The 21,648-nt window shown below is 34.2% G+C and overlaps 1 protein-coding gene across 2 annotated transcripts in view; it reads right to left on the bottom strand.

Moving 5' to 3' along the window:
• The window catches only part of LOC150096555 (cleavage and polyadenylation specificity factor subunit 5-like), a 181,255-nt gene that overhangs the window by 24,554 nt on the left and 135,053 nt on the right, over positions 1–21,648 (bottom strand). Inside the window, exon 7 of one of the 2 annotated variants that reach the window (XM_090407938.1) lies at positions 16,488–16,949. The exons of the other annotated variant lie outside the window; for it this stretch is intronic. Coding sequence (XP_090264064.1) covers positions 16,880–16,949 — 70 coding nt within the window. The 3' untranslated portion in view covers positions 16,488–16,879. Of the gene's footprint in view, positions 1–16,487; positions 16,950–21,648 lie in introns of those variants that run through there. 2 annotated transcript variants of the gene reach the window in all.

Raw genomic sequence — 21,648 nt, 5'->3', positions numbered from 1 at the left:
ACGTTCGTGCTATGGTATACTGCAAAGATACATTTCTTCTTAAGAACATGACGTCTCATTTAGCGAGAACATACACTTTGGGAAATAAGAATAGTAGCTAGCTTTGTTCCGAAATATTAGCAACAATATGGATTCTTACAATACAATACGTATTATCATTTAACAGTTTTAAAATGGGTCCATTGCAAGAAAGTTGCACTTCATACCATGATTATATTAATATAAGGTATGGTGTTTTTTGTAGTTAATGAAAAAATCTTATTGCATCTTTTTGGCAAGTTTAATTTGACTCATTTTAAACTATTTTTCATGAAAAATATCCTCCTTAAGAACTTCAGAGGACAGTCTTTCAATGATTGCCCTCTGATGTTCTTGGTGATGTGGCATAAACATTTACAACAGTCAGTATCTGAATCAAAACTTCGAGTAATTACGAAGTCGGCCTGACCAAATGGATGGCGTCTCAAAGATGTTCGCAACCAACAGTTTGTGGATTCGGAATTGCACTAAGATAGTGATGTGTGTGTGTGTGAAAGTCTTTAGGCAGTAAAGGATTTTTGTTCTCTGGTGTGAGACCACCACACCACACGACTTTTGACAAGCCAGTTTAGGCTTCCTATAGTTCCATGGGTTTCCAGAGTAGCGTTCCTGGATTACTGTTAGCCCACTTTTGCGCGGTGCGTGGGGGGCGAATTCTAAATTTTAAAAAAATAAAATAAAATAAAAAACGATAAATACGTTCTAAATTTTTTTTCATAAAACATCCCACTACTCACAGTTTCACAACCAAGACATGGATCTGGTTAAGGCCGTGAGAGTCTTCGAGTGTTTTGGGGAATCTGAGAAAAGGGCAGCAATGTTTCATCTACAACTAACAATTTTTTTTTCCAGAAATAAGTTCAAATGTTTAGCACCGTTGAAATTATAGTCTCCGTGGAGATATTTCACATATAATACATTACAGTTCATGAAAAAAAAGTAGTTAAAGTATGTACTGGTTAAGAAGGGGAAACAAACTCTTACGACAACACTAAATATGTTATTAAATTAGTTCATCATCCACCATTTTCGCACTATTACCGAAGCAAAAGCCATTATAATAATCTATAATATATGATGCGATGAATGACAATAGAATAAGCATAAGGTATATTCTAAGCACACCGTCCATTAGAACCATGTTTATACAATTTCGAAATTTCTCCCATTAATTACGGTCTCTAACTTGTACGTTTACCATCATTTAATCCGCTTCAGCTGCAGTTTTACATATGCATGCGTGCGTGAGGGTTCAACATTTACGAATCACTGTAAGCAACGTGGACAACCCATATTAACGGCCTTAATAGTGCCACACTAAACTTAACAGAAAACGGATCGTCTCGAGTGAACCCATTATTGCAATTTAATAACGGGGTCTCAAAGGTCACCGCCTCAAAGTGCTGGTATTATATTCGGAGTAATTATTGTTAAAGACAGTTCAAGGATTGAAGTGTAAATCAGCGGATTGACGAAGGACGACAATAACTATCTCCTAATGCAACACCAAATCAGACAACTCGTCTAAAAGTGATGATGATGCTTCAACAACAGTCAAATGATGAAAACAGTTGCATAATGATAAAATACGGATCGTTTTATGCGTATCTACGAATTTTCCTTTGAATTGTAGTCTGCAAACCCTTCCAAGGAACCAGTGCCATAAAAGAAAAAGAAAAATCACAAGTAAAAGAAACAAATCTGATTCAAACATAATCGAAACGAACACTGAAATATTGTGTGGATAAAGAAGAAATCTAATCTAGAATGAAAACTGTTTAAAATCTTTTTATAAAAGCGCCAGTAAGTACGCTTTAAACGAAGTCAGAACACAAAAAGTTAATAATGGAAAACAAACCTTCAAAATCCCAAAACTCAAATTATGAATTCATTTACTTATTTCGTATAGTGCCTTAGACATATGCACGGTATCACAAATCACAGCTAATCGGATGAGATTAAAATGTTTTAGTAATGCTTCATAATATTTATTATATTTATTATAACTGTACATTAGCGAAACTCATGTGCGGTAGAATTAAGTCTCAGATATGGTAGCACTGATATCTTACCGCCAATGTGCTCTGCTTGAAAAACCCATTACGTTATTCAGACTGTAAAAACCATATTTTTCATCTAAATGCAGAATACTGATGTTTACAATTCACCACGCAATGCAAGATGTCTTGCGGCCAGAGTATCTTCTGTTAATTCAGTTCTAGGCCGGGTTACCTGTTTTGCGGGATGAAAAACTCTGCCGCCACAGTATGAGAACGGCAGGTGAAAAGCGCTTCTTACAGGTTTTCTTCGTGTAACTAGACGGGATTCGAACCCAGTATTTTTTTTTTTTTTTCAATCAAGGGCATCACTACCAACTAGGCTACGGTGGCTCCCGGCATATCTCAGCACTAATTAATTAAAAAATGATTTCAGTACTGCAAATTGCAGCTACCGTATCAATGGCAAAAGTGTATCTATTTATGCAGGCGCTTAAATCGAGCAGGGTAAGAAAAGTTGCAGAGCTATCGAGCATATTACAATCCCTTGCGATGTTACCATAGCAGATCCATGGTTTTACTGCATAACCCTCAGAACATTTAATCTTGTAGAATATCCGTATTTCTGTTCTGTTAATTGCGATAATCACCAGGAAGGTTGAACTTAGCAAAGACACATTGAAGAAATAAATTATCTACCAAGAATTCCCACAATAGAATCTCTCTCTCCTTGGTAACCTGCCTAAACATTTTGCTGACGGAGTGATTAGCATTATTCTTCAACCTATCTATGGGCTGCGGGTTCAAATCTCAGTGTCGCATGAATGTTAGAGAATGTCTTCAGACAGCAGATGATTTTCGTAGTTACACTGTGAGACTGGTCATTCCACTTATCGGAGGACTGAAGTGGCTTGAAAAAGTACCTTGTTTGGTCTATAGAATGCGGTTTCCAGATTAGCGGCACGGAATCCCATCACGACCTTTAGTGGTTGGGCTTACTGTTAAAAAATAAAAACATTTCATCGAGACACAAGGAAGAAATACCCCAAAGCATCGTCTCGATGCAATGTTAGAGATGGCCGGCGCTTAATAATACTGTTGTAAAGAATTCATCGTTCAAGAAGGAAAAAATACCTGTGTCTAGAATGATGCAGATAATCTTTCAGAGAAGTATATTCTGGAGTATCTGGTACAAGATGGGAGATATGCCACCTACACAGGAGCATGGTTGAACAAAAAACTGCATGTTTTTTCGCACACTGTTTATTACTTAGGACAATCTTGCAGTATCTTTCTGAGAGTCTACATGTTCACTAACTGTTCTCCCCCCCCCCCCACACACACACCCAAGACTACACAGCTTTGTACGATTGGCCTTGGCTTCCTAATGTTATCCTATTCGACTTAACGCTAATAATTCTGTGGATAGCAGTCAATGTGTCCATTAAATAGGAAGTAACTGATAACATTTAAGTGCTTTTAAAAGGAAGGGTTATTTATCTTTACTGTATAGAGCAATATAAGGCCAATAGGCGAGGGAATAAAAGAAAAATAAAGGTCCACTTTATACTATAGAAATCAAGCCTGAGAATACGATAGTCGGCTCTTATTCTATAGTCTGCTGTCTGTCAACGAAAGCGTGTTTTTTTTTTTTTTGGTAGAAACCACTCCTCCGTATAAAACTATTTCAACAGAAAGTGAGATTCCTCAACGCTGTTGTGAGATTTAACAAGGTAGATAATTAACCTTAGGCAATCCATGAAAAAAATTAAAGTATTCTTATACAGTGACTCGATTCATTATCACAACTGAACCAACTTTTTTTTTTATGTTGTTGTCGTCGTTGTTTGTTCTGAATGTATACTATAGGTGTCACCCCCATTGACAGTAAGAGGGCACAACGGCACATTTTAAGATAACCTAAATGCTAATTTTTATGAAATACCATCCAGCCAGAGCGGAATTATCATCATTAGTTCGAATCATTTATGCCGACAAAAATGATCGGATGGAAACTACGTAAATATATTCTCAATACCAAATTGCATTAAATTCCAACCAGTCAGTCTGGAGTGGAGGAGTTATTCGTAATAAATCGAAACGTAATGTTTTCTCTATTTTTATACCTGCAAATAGTCCAAATGTAACCAAAACTGGTATACAAATTTTTATGATTCCATACAGATCACCACGCATCTAAAATGCTTAGTTTTTGATTTTATTAAGTGTGTGTGTGAGTAGAGAGAAAAGCAAGAATGGATGTTTTATTTATTTTTTATTTTGAGAAGGAAAAATGCCTAACAGGCATTTTATGCAGTTCTTCAAAACACTCTCCCTCCCAGTTATTTCCTTGTGGAAGAGAAAAAGGAATTTAAACAGAAGCAACAATACTTTTTTTTTTTTTATCCTTTTACTCTTTTTAAATAGCAAACTCCCCTCCCCAAAAAATATTTGAAATCCAGAATAATCCGAGTCGCCCTAAAACGAAGTTAGATTTGCAATAAAACAGAAAAATGGAACGATTTTATGGCACGGCATGAGATCTCTACGCTTACTAGAGGCCGAAGACGGTGTGAAAAATATACTGTTTACTCTTTAGAACAGTCTCTCGGTTTATCTAACAAGGTAGATAATTAACTCAGTTTATCCACAGTATTACAATCTGTTATACTTCAACCTTTCGTGGATTGTGTTAATATAAAAACGGAAAACAAAAAGTTACGAAAAGGTGCTCTTGTATTCACACACACAAATGTTTTATTTTTTCAGCTTTAATTTTTGCATTACAAATTGATTTTTTTTCAGTAATTCGGGAATAATCAGGCTAGAAGTAATATCATATAACAAAGTTTCATTCTTTAGATCTAGTGCTATCTGCTACCATTACGAAAAGTAAGCAACTGCAAGCACTTACAACGTGTTTAGTTATCTGTATGTGAAAACCGCACACAATTGTTGGATTTTTCCAAGCATTGTTCCATCTCCCAATAACTTATCGACTGCACGCTGCCTACAAAATAGCCATAGACAAAGAAAATATCAAATACTAACTACAACTCCCACCAAAACTATTGCCAACCGCTCTCACGGCAAACACTAGATTATCTGCAGCCCACAAATCCATATCAGGAGGAGGAGAAGAAAAAAAATAAATCAACGCGTTCATAGATTGCTTTCTGACACGTTTCTTCGGCAGGCTTTCAGAGAAAGGAACCGAAGCAAAACAAAAGAAAACTGCCTATCGTGATAGACATAACCCAATTTACCTCGCCGCAGAGCATCCGTAGTTTTCCACCTCGTCCTGCTCCCCAGACACTTTCCGTCCGACAATTTTCCCAGGTCAGGGCCAAAAGAGGCCACCCCGGACTAACAGGCATCCTTGTGTAAACCGAGGATTTCCCGAGCGTTGACGAGAAATGGAACCTGTCACGGCGTGAATGACTTCTTTCCCACTCATCCTCTTTTACCTAGTCTCCAATAATCTGCCATCTGTAGGCTGAACATCGCAGTCAGTTAGCTTTGATCAATACGCTGTCACCTTCTTGATTGAACTTGTTAGGTCAGCACACCAACTACGGTTGCTTTCCTGTGGCAATCTTACGAAAATTATTACGCCTTTGATCATCCTGTAATTGTTTTACAGCTAGAAGTGAGGGCAGGGGCGAAATGCTCTTGCTAAAGTGCTCTGCACATCTAACGGTTTGTCGGCCACAATAACAAGTTCAATCGCAAAACAGCATTTACGGGATAATAACAGAAGAAAAATGTTGCCTGAAACGTATGTTCTAAATAATAATAAATAACGCAATGATAAATTAAATGAAAAATATAATTACGGTGTTCGATTTATTTATTAGTTCACATTGAAAATTAAGCTCTCAGCGAACGTTTAGCATAAAGGAAATCAAAAATTGTTACGGAGAAATGTATCAGCTTCATAAACAAATAAAAAACGATAAAATCACATTACCTTTGTTAATCTTTTAAAGATCAACATAGTAACCGTAAATCTCGTATGTTCCTAATGTAGAATTATGTATCAGATGGTGTGCACCCAGAATTTTTATGTAGACAGTCTTTTCCAAAGAAGACAACGATTACCTTTTTTTGTTATCTATAAATATGCTATCAACGATTAGTTATAAAAAATTAGCGCACCAAATTCCATCGAAATAAGAGATAAAATTATGCACGCCCGCCATTTTAGTATCACCTTTTGGCATTTAGAGGCATCTGCAATTTGATTGCCGAATAGCGTCTCTGCTTTCCAATCAACAGACTGGGGGGGGGGTCCAATTCAACTGTGGGTATAGATGTTTTTCGGTATATTCAGAAGAGAAATGATCGCCCGGTGCCAAACTACCACATCCTATTTTCTTAAGGCTTGAAAAGTACCGGGTTTGATTTCTAGAGCAGAAACCATCCTATCTTCTGAATAAATACAGACCTCATGTGCATAAGCGCCAGTCACCACTAAAAGAACAGAAAACTTGGGTTTTCTATCTTTTAGTGCGAGGAGATCGCTGCATCGTTTTGCTATATTATTTGCACTGTCTCAAAACCGCAACCTTCTGTACATCCCGCCATTCTTAAGCAACCTTTATATTTTTATTTTCTACCCATGCATTCTAAAAACACTGCTTTCTATCTTTATTAGTTTTTTCTTTAATCTACAACATGGCTGAGCCGATTAGGTCAGCTCTCAGATGTTGACCAGCATAACAAGTCTGAGAACAGGAGGGTGGCGCGATTCAATTTTTCCTCTCACTGCTTTAAAAAAAAAAGAAAAAAAAACGATCCTTGCTATTTCTTTAATACAATTACATTCAGAGTATTTAAAACGCTATTTTAAACTTCCAGCTTAAACGTACACGGGTCACAAACAGACAGTAGGCAGTTTCTGTTCACAAGAACAGAAAATGTCTATTTTGTAAAAGGAAAATTTCACTGTAAACATCCAGATAAGTATCTATTGTTAGACTTTTCTTTAGACAATTCGAAAAACTCCATATTATAATCCTTTAATAGATTTCAAATAAAGCGGCTATTTCTGAACAAATAATTTGACAAAATATAATTACTGCACTACATTTGTAGTATAAAAAGTTAAATAATAATAAATAAAATGTCAAACTAATAATAATATACGCTTGTAGTCAACAAAACAAGAAGAGGGGGGGGGGGAGTAAACCTTTTCCAAAAATTATGTGAAATATACATTTGATTTTCACCAAAGACAAGCCTGTGTTGCTACCATCAAGAGGCAACGACATCAGTTAACAATTGGGATGCAAAATAGGGAGATCAAGTAGCGCTCTATTGCGATGACGCCCTTTGGTTAGAGAGCCTAATTCGATTCCCGTTGTAGAGAAACATTTACAAGGAAATGTCCCGTTATGGATGAATTAGCCAATTATATGGAGATGCTAGGGTTTTTTTCATCCATCATAACACGAATATTTTTATTTCGCACACACCTATTAGCGAAAGTTATAAACAGCAAAATATTTTCCCATTGTAAAGGAATATCTCACACATCTACAAACTTCGTAATCAAGAATATAATTTGACTCACTAAATTAATAACTTAAGAGAAACTTGTGAGCGAGACATACTACAATATGAAAACAGTTTATCATATGCACAAAATTAGGATTTATCAGCTCTTATATTTCTTAGATTTTACAAGGACATGTTCAAACAGAATGAGAAGAAACGGTAAAAACAGCAAATAAATAAACTACATTCAAAGAGGTGAATACGACATGCATCCCAACCGTGTAAGAGAACACAATCTTAGATTTCACAAGAACCAATAACACCATTAACCATCCAATACAATGAAATTAGGTATAGAATAATATCAAAAGAACGTTTTATAGTGGCACCTCTCAGAATTTCATACTGGTATAAAACCTGATCAGATTTTCAGCATTTATAATTAACAGGAAAAAAAATATGATAATATATTAACTACAAGGAATATGAAATAATTAATCATATAGTAGCGATATGTGGTGCTACCTCTCTGAACTTCAGAATTAAATACGCAGATCTGATAATACATTTGACTAATTAATAATAATATTGTAAATTTGAAATTCAAGTGGCACCACACAACATCGATATATTAATTATATACAATGTTCTGCTACTTTTTATTATTATTATTATTTGATACCCCCAGGGAGTCCAAAGACTCATCGAGGGAGAGTGTGCCAACAACATCGAACGATTGGTCCCCTTCCAACTACTAACTGCGCTCAAACTTACTTAACTGAGCCATTAGTAGCAGAGGCTCTACCAATCGACCAACCTTTGCCGGCTATATTTCCCCCCATCATTGGATGGTATAGCCGTATAGAAGTCTGATATGTGTCGCTATAAACATTCATCTGACAGATTTCAGTGTAATCGACGTCCGAGAATATTTGGTTCTTATGAACTCTCTAAGTTCTCTCTCAAAAGATGGCCTTGCAACATGCGGTGAAATTAGCTCTATAATTCCAATAATAGCCGTCTCGATTAACAAAAATTGCAATTTCCTATCATCCAGAAGCAAAAGGTAATTACCCAACAAAAATACTAATTTTGGATTCTATTTAGTTTTTGATGGATTAGGATTTAGCGAAATACTAAAATTAAATATATATAGATACATCGTACCAAGTAGGCCAATAACTTTTGCATTAAAACACAATTGTTATGATGAACCTTTATAACACTGTACGGAATTACCTTTGTTATGAGTTGTCTAATACTGCACCATTTAAGACACGATAATTGTACCAATTATTTTTTTAAGATTTTCTTTTTTTAATAATTTCATTTTTGGATTTCGCTGACCTGGTTCTCATTAAACTATATGAAAACCACACTGCAGATTTCTGTTAATACTATGCGAACAGTTGAATCGTCCAGTAAACGCCTTATGAAATACCATTGCACTGGGAAGGAAAATGTTGACACTCACTCATACAATAAAGTAGTAAATGATAAATAATCCATTATTGTGGAATCGAGCGTGAATTTTAGTGAGGTTCAAATCAACAGCATAATGTAATTGGACTAAAAGAAATTTTCTATTTTCAGAAAGAGAGAGAGAAATTTGTGAAAGGGTGCAATTTTCATCCCCCCCCTTTCCAACACTCAAATTAATCTTGAAGTTTTGCACCAGTAATAATAATTCCAAAAAGGATAAAGAAACATCTTAAAACATCAATTAGGACTGCTAGAACACAAAAACACCACATGAGCAGGATCTTCAAAAAAAAAAAAAAAAAAATCGAGTGACCTGGCCAGCCTGGTTGGCTTAGTGGTTAGCACATTCGTTTACCAAAAAAGCTATGGATTTGAATCTCGCCATTAGCAGTTCTTTACATAGGAGATGAATTCCACAGCCTAGAGTGAAACCACCTCCTGCTTACTGGAGGCCTGAAGTGGCTTAAAATGTTCCATATTTGGTTTTATCACAGTTTCTGGATTATGTAAAAAAAAATAATAATAAATGCTATATATATATTATATAAAAGTAGAAAAAAAATCCTATAGTACTATAGGTTCAGAACCTAATGCGAGTAGGAGTTACAAAAATTAGCATAAGTGATGACTTCCGTCTAAAATTCAGTGAAATAATTTTTGAATACTGTCATCTACCATTTATCCAACCCTTCAAATATCAGAACGGTAAGTTCTGATAATTCAAGTACAATTGCATGGTGCTCTATCAGAAGTTGATTGACATGTGCAAAGGTTGATTATTTGAAGGGTCGTTGTTTTGAAGGTCGGATAAATGGTAGATTACTGTATATCATTTTCCAAACAGGTTAGAAATTTTTGTTATCTTTCTCTATAGTTCTTTCTGTTTCTCATTTAATGATCAAACAACATCTTTTATATTCGATTTCATTTTTAAAGGCTAGGCTATTTTTATTCTTATTTCATTACTCATGTTTTGTTAATTATTTTTTTTTGTGCGTTCCTAATCTCGTATTCAGCCAGTGTGATGATTTCTTTCATATTATTCCATCCTCTCTCTGTCTACACTTTTTTCTTTCTAAAATAGCCTTTAATCCTTTGTTTATATAAATTTCTTATGTTCAAATAACTAAGTAATAACACTTAATACTGAAGGATCTGTTTCCTTTCTTTTTTTTTTGGGTAGCCAATTTGGTCAAATCTATTTTTAGTCTAATTCTATCCTAAATATCTAAGTCTGTTTAACTTAGATATTTAGGACTTGTAACTTTCTATGTAATAAAACAATTAATATAAGTAATTAACACACTGTTGAATATGTTAGTGTTCTTGATGTTGATTTTTAAAGACAATTAATATAAATAGTTAAAAGTGAATAAATCAAATGCAATTAACACTGCTGAATGTATTGCTATTGTTATGTTTGTTGACATTATTTATATAATTAGACTCCTTGGAGGTGTCAGGATGACATGATTAATTGGATGATATGTAAATGCTAACGGAGGTTATTATATAATATAGTAATACGGTTCCCACCCACACAAAGTTTATATATAAACCTATAGTACATTTGTACCGTAGATGGGCTCAGAATTTTTAAAATATTTTTACTTATTTTCTAAATAGTCCAGAAACTACTCTAGAGACCAAACGTGGAATTTTATTAAGCCACTTCAGGCCTTCAATAAGCAGGATGGTTGTCTCACACCAGGTGATGAGACTGGTCTCCCAACTAAAGACAAGCAGAAACATTCATTCCCAAAGCAAGATTTGAACCCACAGCTTGTTGGTTGGAGAGTGGATACACCAACTACTCAAGCCAGCATGATTATGTTGGTACTCTTTTATCCAAATAAAAACAAAAAATAAGGGGGGAGGTTACAGGGATAAAAAATAAAGTTATTAATTTTTTTTTCTTTTGAAATCTTCAGCACAGATTAAGTTGATCTTAAACTTCATTAAAATACTGTGTTCTTAGAGATGGTTTACTTAGAGGTGCTCATTCCCTCCCAAAACCTCTGTCAAAAATAAAATTGGCAAAAGCATGCATTTTATATTATTTTATTTTTCTACCAAGAGGCTACAAGCTCAAATTAACTGCTAACTACTGTCTCCTGGTAAAAGAATTTGAAGGGGAAAACCTGAGCATCAAGACTACAGTCTGAGGCCAGATAAATCTGTGCCGGAGAGATTAAAAAAAAAAAAAAAACTCAGCAGCAACCGCTGAGCTTTTTAAATATACTGACCACTTTGGTTCAACAGAAATATCATCAGTATATTTAAAAATCTGAACATGATTCTGTTTGTAGAAAATACTGTTACAGTAATTGAAAATGAAGTAAAAAGATATATAGAAATTTTGTTATGTTGATAAAATTATGTTAAAACGATTTTTACTTTAAGTCTAGCCACAAATACCATTACAACTTGAACAGTGCATAAACCTTTAATCTATCAGTAAATCACGTACAGCTTTCAGCATGCGGCATGCACACATGTATAATGTGCATATAGCAGTATTCAATATTTGAATGAATACTACTATATGCACGTTCCCCCCCCCCCCCTTTTCCCTTCGCGCATGCCCAAAGTGTGTGAGGTCACATATTGATGGCAGCACGAAAAAACATCCAACAGAAACACTGCTACTGTTCACTCCAAATTTACTTTCAGGGTAGCAATGCTTGGGGGTCGTTTCTGATCTGAATCCAATGGATTCAGATCAGAACTTCTAGGTGGCCGATCAGATGGTAATATATGGTCAGGCATATTCACCTCCAATCCTGTTGTGTGGTCCTTTCCTTGTGTACAGGGACTGAGTCCTGTTGGAAGGTCCACTGCCTACTGTGAAACAAAATGTCATTTAAGGGTCATATCACAGGTTCCAGCATGGTGTCTTGATGGATTTTGGCAAGGTTTTGACCCCTTTCTTGCAAAAATGCAACATATACCACTTGATATGTCGCCTTCCACCACCCAAACCATTACTGATGCAGAGTGATGACCATTCTTAATCCTGAGTGCTATGGTACATACTGTGTGACCATCCAGGGCATATGCCTGATCATTCTGAATGTTAAATGACTTTTCAATTTGGAGTTAAATGACAACAGACAGAGATATTCTCTTCGCAGATGAGAATATCTCTGCCTGTTGTTTGCATACCACTGGAAAAGTGCCTTTGACTATCACCCAATGATACATAAGTTGTAGTGTTAGGAAGTGTTCAATAGAACAACAATAGGCTCTCACTCCCAGCATCAGTTAGCACACGTGATATTGTTCTTTGCAAAACATTCATCTCTCATGACCTCACTTTCTGGGTTCTCACAGGATTACAGCAGTGGCATGCCTTCATAGCCTGTGAAGGCATATCTCTTGCATCTTAATGCAGTGTGGTCGACCTGTTCTTCGGGTCAGATCCATCTCTGAATCATAATGGTTAATAGTTCAATACACAAACATTCTACTGATCCCAAGTGTTTTTAGCATGTTGAAAATAACAGGTGGCTGCATTCCAACCTTGCGAAGCTATTACAGCAACACAGTTTGCATAATCTCCCCACTGCATGTTAACCTGTACAGTTAGACAACTGTCTCTACTGATAAACATGCAAATGTTGGCCACACAGTGCCACTAACAGGATCGGGATCATGCAATTCTGTGTACAGCACGGGGATGTGCAGAAGAATACAAGGGGATGTTGGAAATAATTCCCTTTAAGAAATAGAGAAAAACAGTGGTATTTTATGGATTTCTTAAGATTTCAAGTTCAAGTTTCTATTAAGAAATTTATATATCTTCACTGTTCTAATTTTGGTTTTTTTGAGTGAAACGTTTTTACCTGACAAATTTCAAATAAAAACACTGGAAAGCTGAGTTTTATTAAGTCAACTTAAGGTCTTGGGTACTTGTTTTAAGTACTAACTGAATATGCCAAAAGTAAGGCATGCATTGAATACACAGGTAGGAGTTGTCATTTTCTTGTGTGAAAGAAAATTTGATGCTGCTATTTCCCTTAGTGAACTTAAAGACTGATAAGAAACTTATGTCTTGAATTCCCAGAGCAATGCAAAGTTTTCTATTATGTTTGTATGAGTCTGACTAAAATGTATCAACTTTTGCCCTTGCAAATATTTTGTATTTAATGCCAGAAAACAAAACATTTTAAAGGTTATTCATGTGAGTGAGTAAAAGGGTCATTATTGTTTTAATACAAATTTATTTTATATTAAATATTGTTTATATATATATATTATATGTGGTTATATCATGTTACATAATATTATATGTTGCTTACACACACACACTTTGTTAATAATAATAATAATATATATATATATATATATATATATATATATATAAATTCAGTTTTCATGTGAGCAGCAAAGCAAAACATCAAATACATAGGCCTGGAGAAAGAACCTGTAAATTGTAGGGGGAAATATAAATATAATTTCATAATAAAGTAACAGAGACCTCCACATCTCCTTTAAGGAATGGAGAGAACCAACCAGGGCTTTTGGCCTAATGTCCAATCCTCACCTTCACATGGCCAGTCCTGTTAGTAGGTATCCACTGGGTAACAGGACTGGCCATGTGAAGGTGAGGATTGGACATTAGGCCAATTTGGGACAAACAAACGGTAATCTCTATTGGCTTAAGCCAGAAATATACATGATAATACAGAACCAATACATGTAACTGAAAATTCTCACTGTTATATAAGTTGGCTTGTTCTTTCTTCTTAAATTATTCCCTTTCTTCTTTTATTCACCAATTTTTACTTTATAATTTAAAATTTTTTGCTTTCAAAATTTTTATATATACCCACAAGCAATAACAAAATGACTGACAATCCTAATTACTTCTAACTACTGAATGACATTAATTCCTAATTATATGCTAATCATCTAGTACAGGATAAAGTGAAATTATTTATTTTATCATCCATTCATATCACTTACAGTTTCATTCTTAAACTAGTAAATTGTCTGCATTCACAACCCTTTATTTACTGAAGGTCACCACATATATTCAACATCTTGACAACAAAAAAATTAATTTCGTATAGGGTAAATTCAGCAAACTTGAAGTAATTCAAATTCATGCCAGTGAATCTTGAGGGAGACTATGTTTTCTGATGGAAGGTTGAGATGATAATAAAAATAAAGTATAGCATGGTAACTGTTAAGATTGACTAGTAGTATGAGTACTTACTTAGTTTCTAATACTGCCTAAATGTCCCCAACACAAAAGTATGAAGAATCAGATAAAAAGTTGAGGGCCCCCACAGGCCCTCAATTTTCTATCTGATAAACACCAGGAGACAGATTTTCTTACCTAGTGACCAAAAGTTCACTTTCTGTTGATATATATATATATATTATAATTGCCCCTAAAAAGTAGAAGAAAATATACATGGAATGTCCTGGCCCATTCCTGCTTTAGTAAAATAGCCTACAGGAGCAAGGATAGGCCAGGACTCTGTATATTTTCTTCTACTTTTTAAGAGAAAATTAAACAATACATATCAACAAAAAGTAATACGAGTTGCTTTAGGGCAAAAAAAGTTTCACAAAATTAACTGCATTAAATAAATACAGCACGTTCACATTTGTTAACTACTTCCTTTTACCAAACACAGCTGACAGTATTTAAAGAAAACAACACAAAGCTGTGAATCTATTTAAAATGACCTAAAATATCCATATATTTCAGCTCAGCAAGTAAACTATTAAAAAGGTAAAAGTAAAAGCATTATGATAATGTTCTGATGTCTAATATCATGACTTACACTTGACTTTCTTAATAGCATAATGATCACTATAATTTCTAATGACATTAAATGCTGCAATTTTTTCTATTCAAGAGCACAATGAAAAATATAGCATTCCCCTTTTGTTTTGCAAATGGTCTCATGCTTAGTACTGACTCTTCTAAGCTAACAAGTATGAAGGATACTGAGCATAATGCCTAAAGTTGATTAAATTAATGTATAAGGACTATTGTTATGTATATTATTATTATTATTATTATTTTAATTATGGCTATGAAACATGTACAACTTTAGCAGATGATAAGCAGTCAATGATAAGCTTACAGTGAATTAATAATTTATTACAACTTCCTTTCATAACAATATGACAAACGTTATATAAAGTGAGATAACAATGATAACTAAAATAAAATCAAGTAAAGTTTATTCAAATGAATGAACTTCACCTGACAAATATGTACAGTACACATCTGAAAAATGTTAATACAGTTAAACCATTTTAATCCAAATATCTTAAGAGTAGATCAGAAAATTTACAAACTACAGAGGTAACTAAACCTAGTTAATCTCTTTATAAAATGGTACTGCAAATACGGATGAAAATTTACACTAAAAAATACCCGATTTTTTCCGCCAAAGATTGAAAATACTAAATTTCATAAAAATCTATATAGCCAGAGCACTGTTTCCATATTAACTGACAGATAAAGCAATACTCAAAGGTGATATGCATTCTACAAAATGCAACTAAAAGATGACAAAGTTTAAACAACCATTCATCATTAAAAAACTCCTGCAAATTCAAGCAAGGTGCATACCTATGAATTTTACTACTGCACACAATCATCTTCTTTAACTAGGAATATTAAAATATACTCTAATAAAAATATATCTAACACTGGGTTTATTAGATCATAATAATTAGTTAATAAACCTACTAGTTTTGCCACTTAAGCTAGTGGCTTCATCAGGGTTAGGATAAACACACAAATAAAAATACAACAAGCGTTAAATACAAATCGTTATATAACTAAAAACACCGAATGTGTAGAAACCGTTACATAAAAATACAAATAAAACAGAAACATGCAGAGCATGGAAGCTGGCACATGGTCAGTCATTGTTGAAAAAAATCAACATACTCATCATTAAAATATACTATTAAAAATGCCTAACTGAATACACTAAATTTCAATATCATTCTTTTTCACTTGGGTCTGGTATGATCAAGTATGTGCCACTTACTTTCTGTCTTAAATTAATTCATATTACAAAAGTAAGTCTTTCTCATTTCATATAATGCACTGAATTCTTTTATAGTGTGCATATTTTACTTTCATTATATCAGGTTGTTCCAAAGACATAATATGATGAAAGTAAAATATGCACACTATAAAAGAATTCAGTGCATTATATGAAATGAGAAAGACTTACTTTTTAATTTGAATTAATTTAAGACAAAAAGTAAGTGGAACATACTTGATGATGCTAAATCAAAGTGATAAAAATTTAAACCAAACTTGCACCTATTAACACTAAAATTATATATTCTAAATAATTATTTTATATAATGTAAAATCTTCACTCATATGTATATACATAATTATATATTTAGAAACTTCAAAATTATAAGAAAAAATGGCTGCATTATCCCATGTTTTTATATATCAAATTTTACTTTTTTTTTTTACATAAATTCTATCAGTCCAATCTGATCATTATACAAATCAAATAAAAGTCAGTTATTTTCAAAACATACATTATAATGCAACATGCAACTTTTGGAAATAACCTCTATCTGCCATCCACCTCACCTCAATAATCAATCAAACTTATCTGCAAGCCAAGCAACATGAATAATCTATCTTTTACTTCCTTACATTATCTGCTATAAATCAAGAGTCATCAAGGGAAATTTTAATCCCAAGAAGATACAGATTGCTGTAACTAATAGCATTAACAATTAACGTTTACTTGATTAAATGGCTTCTTTCCCCCATTCTCTACTGCTCGAAGTTTACTTAAATGATCTTAGTGTCTCCTCTTTACCTTCTACACGAGCGGATTTTCTTAAATCTTTAATTAGAACATTGTAAATGAAGGTACATTATCAGCAAGACCACTTGATACTTTACAGCAAACTAGACAAAAGCTATTAAAAAAATGAATGGGAGTTCAACTATCATTTTGAAAAATGTTCAATAAATATGAAAATTTATGCATGTATTGCTTTATTTTTTACTGCATATGAAACTCGGTGATAGATGCATGAAAGGGGATTAATTAATATTGTTAACATACTTAAGTTCATTGTGTTCAGATATCAAGAATATGAATTTTCGAAACTATTGATTCATTTTCTTACCCAACAGTAACCATCAATTGAAAGAAAAAGTTACTACGTATTTTAAAAGCTGCCAATACCAGCAGTGATGTACCTGGCTTTTCTATTAAGTGATACGTAGGTCAGAATCCAGTCTGTCACCCTTTCAGTACAAAAAAAAATAAAATAAATTTTTCAGAACCCTCAACAGACAAATAAAGATGCTTATAATGTAATATTTTGGTCTTTGCAAAGGTGTCCAATGACTAACTTGACACATGATCAAAGTTAGTATTAAAATAAAGGAGAATGAATAACAGATTGATTGCTTAATAAAGACTCATTAAGTAACATGAATGAGTTACATAAGGGGAAGTAGTGTCTTCACATCTTGTGCATTGTTTTCCTGATCCAACGCTATACACTGAAGATTCACACCATTGCAGATATTTAAAGATCATGCAAAGCTGGAGGAACATGCAACTCTGAATGCAATGATGTCCGTTCAAGAAAATTTGAATACACTCGTACCATATAAGGCAGATATCATTTCAAATTCAAGAAGTAAAGTTTAGTATTTTGGACCAAGGAGATGGAACACAGTGGAATACAAAGTAATAGATGAAGGTGAGAAGGAATTTAGAGGATGGCAGACTACAGTGCACAGCTCTGATAAATGCTCTCTGGATTATGAAGAAACATTGTAAGTAAAAAAAAAAAAATATCCTCTCCAGAAGATATAACAGCTGTACCTCAAAGTTTAAAGCATGATGTGTCAAAATTCTACCATTAGAGTAGTCTTGACACTAAACAGAATCCTGAAACAATGCAAAAATTCCCTGATGATGCTGCCATTTCAATCCAAAATGTAAAAAGTATTAAACTTGACAATATTTAAGTGGCATCTTTTCTCTTATGAACTGCCAGTCTATCCCTGAAGGAATATTATACTAGTTGCATATCAAAATGCTAAACCAGTTAGCATATAACTATATATTCCCTTCTCAAAATATCCTAAACAATCTGAATATATAAACTAGATGTGCAGTATCAAAAATTGCCATGCTAAAAGTGCTTTAACATAAAACAGTTTCCAAATTTCTTCTAGCTAGCTATCAGCAATCATTTCACATTATCATCATTAGGAGCAGCAGTAATAGTATAGCCTCTGCTGAAAGAAATGTATAAATATCCATGGCTATATGCACAGTAATAGATTTACCAATTTGTCAAGAGTTTGGCCATAGGAATCATTGTTTTGAATCAAAAACTTTCAGGCACTGTAATTAATTCAGTTTTCACTTATTCTTTCAATATCACAATATATAATGTTGCACTTTGCTAAAAGTTAGATCCAGAGACATACTGCAAGTATGAAAAATGATGCTTTCTGGCAGTGAACAAAATGTACACAACTTAAATACAGATCCTTGTTATATTCCATGATCTCTCAACTATTTGTCTTAAAATGAAAATCTGATCCATAAACTTCATTTTCCCTAAACCCAGCTTCTTATAATTCAGCCCTCTGAATTATGCAGTGAAGTCACTGTAAAAGTTTATACCTCCATATTTGAGCATTTCTGGCTGAATATCTTCAGCTGCCTTTGGAGAAAAGAACTTTACTCTTTTCTCCAACTTTTCTAAAATCATTTCTGTGTATCTAGTATTCATTTCCTACTCGGCAGTTTCGATTTGTAACAAGAATGAACTTTTCCATGATGTCAGGTGGCTTGTCTAATAAGACAAAAAATCCCTCTGCTTCTTCCTTGGTAGAACCTTCTTAGGAGGCACAAGTCTCACTGTCCAGAAGTTGGACAGTGAGATTTATTTGTCCCCCCCCCTCCCTCCCTCTACTTGCTGTTGCTTGTCAGTCAAGAAGATTATCTTCATGTTTACTGTTGAATACTATAGCTACTTCTTCCTTTCTCTGGTCATTATTGCTTGCATATAACATTCTTCATTTGTTATTTAGAGGCAATTAACCTTCTTTTTGGCTTATCTGTTTTTGTAATACTAGTTATTGCCAGGGAACCAGGGCGAACAGCGAAAAGTCAGCTACTGGAACAAATCTGAAAACACACCCCAACTCAACATCGCCAGAGTTAAAGATCAGTACTATCAACATAAGAAGCCTGAATGGCAAAGAAATGGAGCTAGCTGAGGAATTAGATAAGTACCAGATCAACATAATAGGGATGACTGAAACAAAAAAGACAAAAACTGGTGAAATTTCTGAGCAATAAATACAAAATGTTATATTCAGGCAATGGCAATCAAGGAAAAGAAGGAGTAGCCATAGTATTCAACACATAATTCGAGGCTAATCTTCTTAAATGGCAGGCAGTCTCAAGTAGAGTAATGTGGGCAAATATGAGAATGGGGAACTGGACAATGAGACTTATTTGTGACTATGGTCCCACAGAAGGTTCTACTAAGGTAGAAGTGGAGGAATTTTTTGATGCTTAATAAAAAGCAACTGACACAATGAAAAAGGAAAAGTTGGTCCTTGTTGGGGATCTAAATAGCAGAGTAGGAAATGATTGTCAGACATACAAAAATATTTTGGGAAAATTTGGAGAAAAGAGCAAAGCTAATAATAATGGCAAATATCTCTTGGATTTCTGCTCAGGACATGGACTGGTTATTACTAACACCATGTTCCAACATAAAAATGTGCACAAATTCACATGGAGAGAAGAGGCAAGGAATAAGAAAAGTCTCATTGACTATGTTATTGTTGATAGTGATGTTTTCTCCCTAGTGCAGGACACCAGAGTGTACAGAGGATTTAAAACTGGAAGTGATCACTATTTAGTCTTGAGCAGGATAAAATTGAATTTCATATTGAAAAGAATGACATGTAAGAAAGTTTTAAAGAGAATAAAAGTTGAGCAGCTCTCAGATGTGAACTGTAGACTAAAATACACAAAGATTATTGAAGAAAAAATGAAAGAGTTTGAGAACAGGAATCAAACCTTGGAGATTCAGTGGCAAGCCTTGAAGAAAGCCCTGATTGATTCATCTAGAGAGGCATGTGGTGAAGTTGTCTGCAAGGATAGAAAAATTAGAACTCCATGGTGGACACAGGAAGTTAAAGAGGCAGTGAAGGAAAAGAAGAAAGCATATCAAAAGTTCCTGGCAAATAAGTCAGCTTTTACTCTTACAGAATACAGAGAAAAATGTAAGGAAGCTAAACAGTGCGTAAAACTAGCTAAACAAAAGTCATGGGAGGACTTTGGCAAGAATATAGAAAATAAATATCAAGAAGGTGGCAAAATATTTGGACATTGTTGAAGAAGCTTAGGAATGGAGGAAAGAGTGCTGTAAAAGGAGTTAGAGATGATAAAGGTGACATGAAAACAGAAGAAAAAGATATCCTTGAAGTATGGAGTAATTACTTTGAAAAACTGCTAAATGAAACAAGCAGTGATGACAGCACAGTGGTAAAAAACACTGACCAGGCATGCAGTCAGGAATACATATCCATACTTGAAGTAGAAAAAGCCATCAAAGGCTTAAAATGTGGAAAGGCAGCAGGAGTAGATGATATTCGACCAGAAATGCTGAAGTATGGTGGTATAAGAGTCTTACAGTGGCTGCACTGCATAGTTCAGAAAGCCTGGACAGAGGGACGAATTCCCGATGATTGGAGTAGAGCTCTCATAGTACCCATATATAAAAAGGGAAATAAAACTGAATGCGAGAATTACAGAGGTATTTTCGTACTAAGTGTTCCTGGCAAGATCTATGCAGTATACTTGAGAAGCAGTTCAGAAGAATTGTGGAAGAAAAGCTTGGTGAAGAACAAGCTGGATTCAGGCCAAATAGAGGCTGTCAGGATCAGATCTTCACTTTACGACAAATAGTCGAGAAAGCATAGGAATATAACAAAGATCTGTATTTAAGTTTCGTAGATCTGGAAAAGGCATATGACAAGGTGCCAAGAGAGAAGCTATTCAAAATGCTACAGTTATATGGTGTCAATGGGGCATTATATCAAGCAATACTTAGTATTTATTTGAATTGTAAGTCAGCAGTTAGAATTGAAGGAAGTACAGGAAGATGGTTTAATGTTAAATCTGGTGTGAGACAAGGATGTACATTATCCCCCTCTGTTATTCATTATCTATATGGATCACATTATGAAGGAAAGTGGTATTAAACATGATATCAAAATTGGAGATGTTAATGTCAGTTCTTTGCTTTATGCGGATGATGTTATACTTCTAAATAAATCCTCTACAAGTCTGCAAGATTCTCTGACTAAATTGAATAACTGTTGTAATAGATATGGCATGAAGGTCAGCAATAAAAAGACAAAGACAATGAAAATAGGCAGAATCATTGAAAATGTCAACTGTGTTGTGAATGGAGAACCTGTGGAACAAGTAAAACATTTCAGCTACTTAGGTACGATTTTTAGTGAAGATGGTAAATTCAATATAGAAATAGACAACAGAATCAGCAAAGCTGGTATGGTGGGAAGTCAAATGAATAAATTCATATGGAATAAGAGAGAAATTAG

The sequence above is a fragment of the Typopeltis vanoorti genome, chromosome 18, assembly GCF_054136105.1.
Source record: "Typopeltis vanoorti isolate ZY-2024b chromosome 18, IOZ_Tvanoo_1.0, whole genome shotgun sequence".
In the NCBI taxonomy this organism is placed as follows: Eukaryota; Metazoa; Arthropoda; class Arachnida; order Uropygi; family Thelyphonidae; genus Typopeltis; species Typopeltis vanoorti.
Note: the sequence above shows the minus strand (reverse complement) of the source record. Positions and strands in the feature narration are given on the sequence as shown.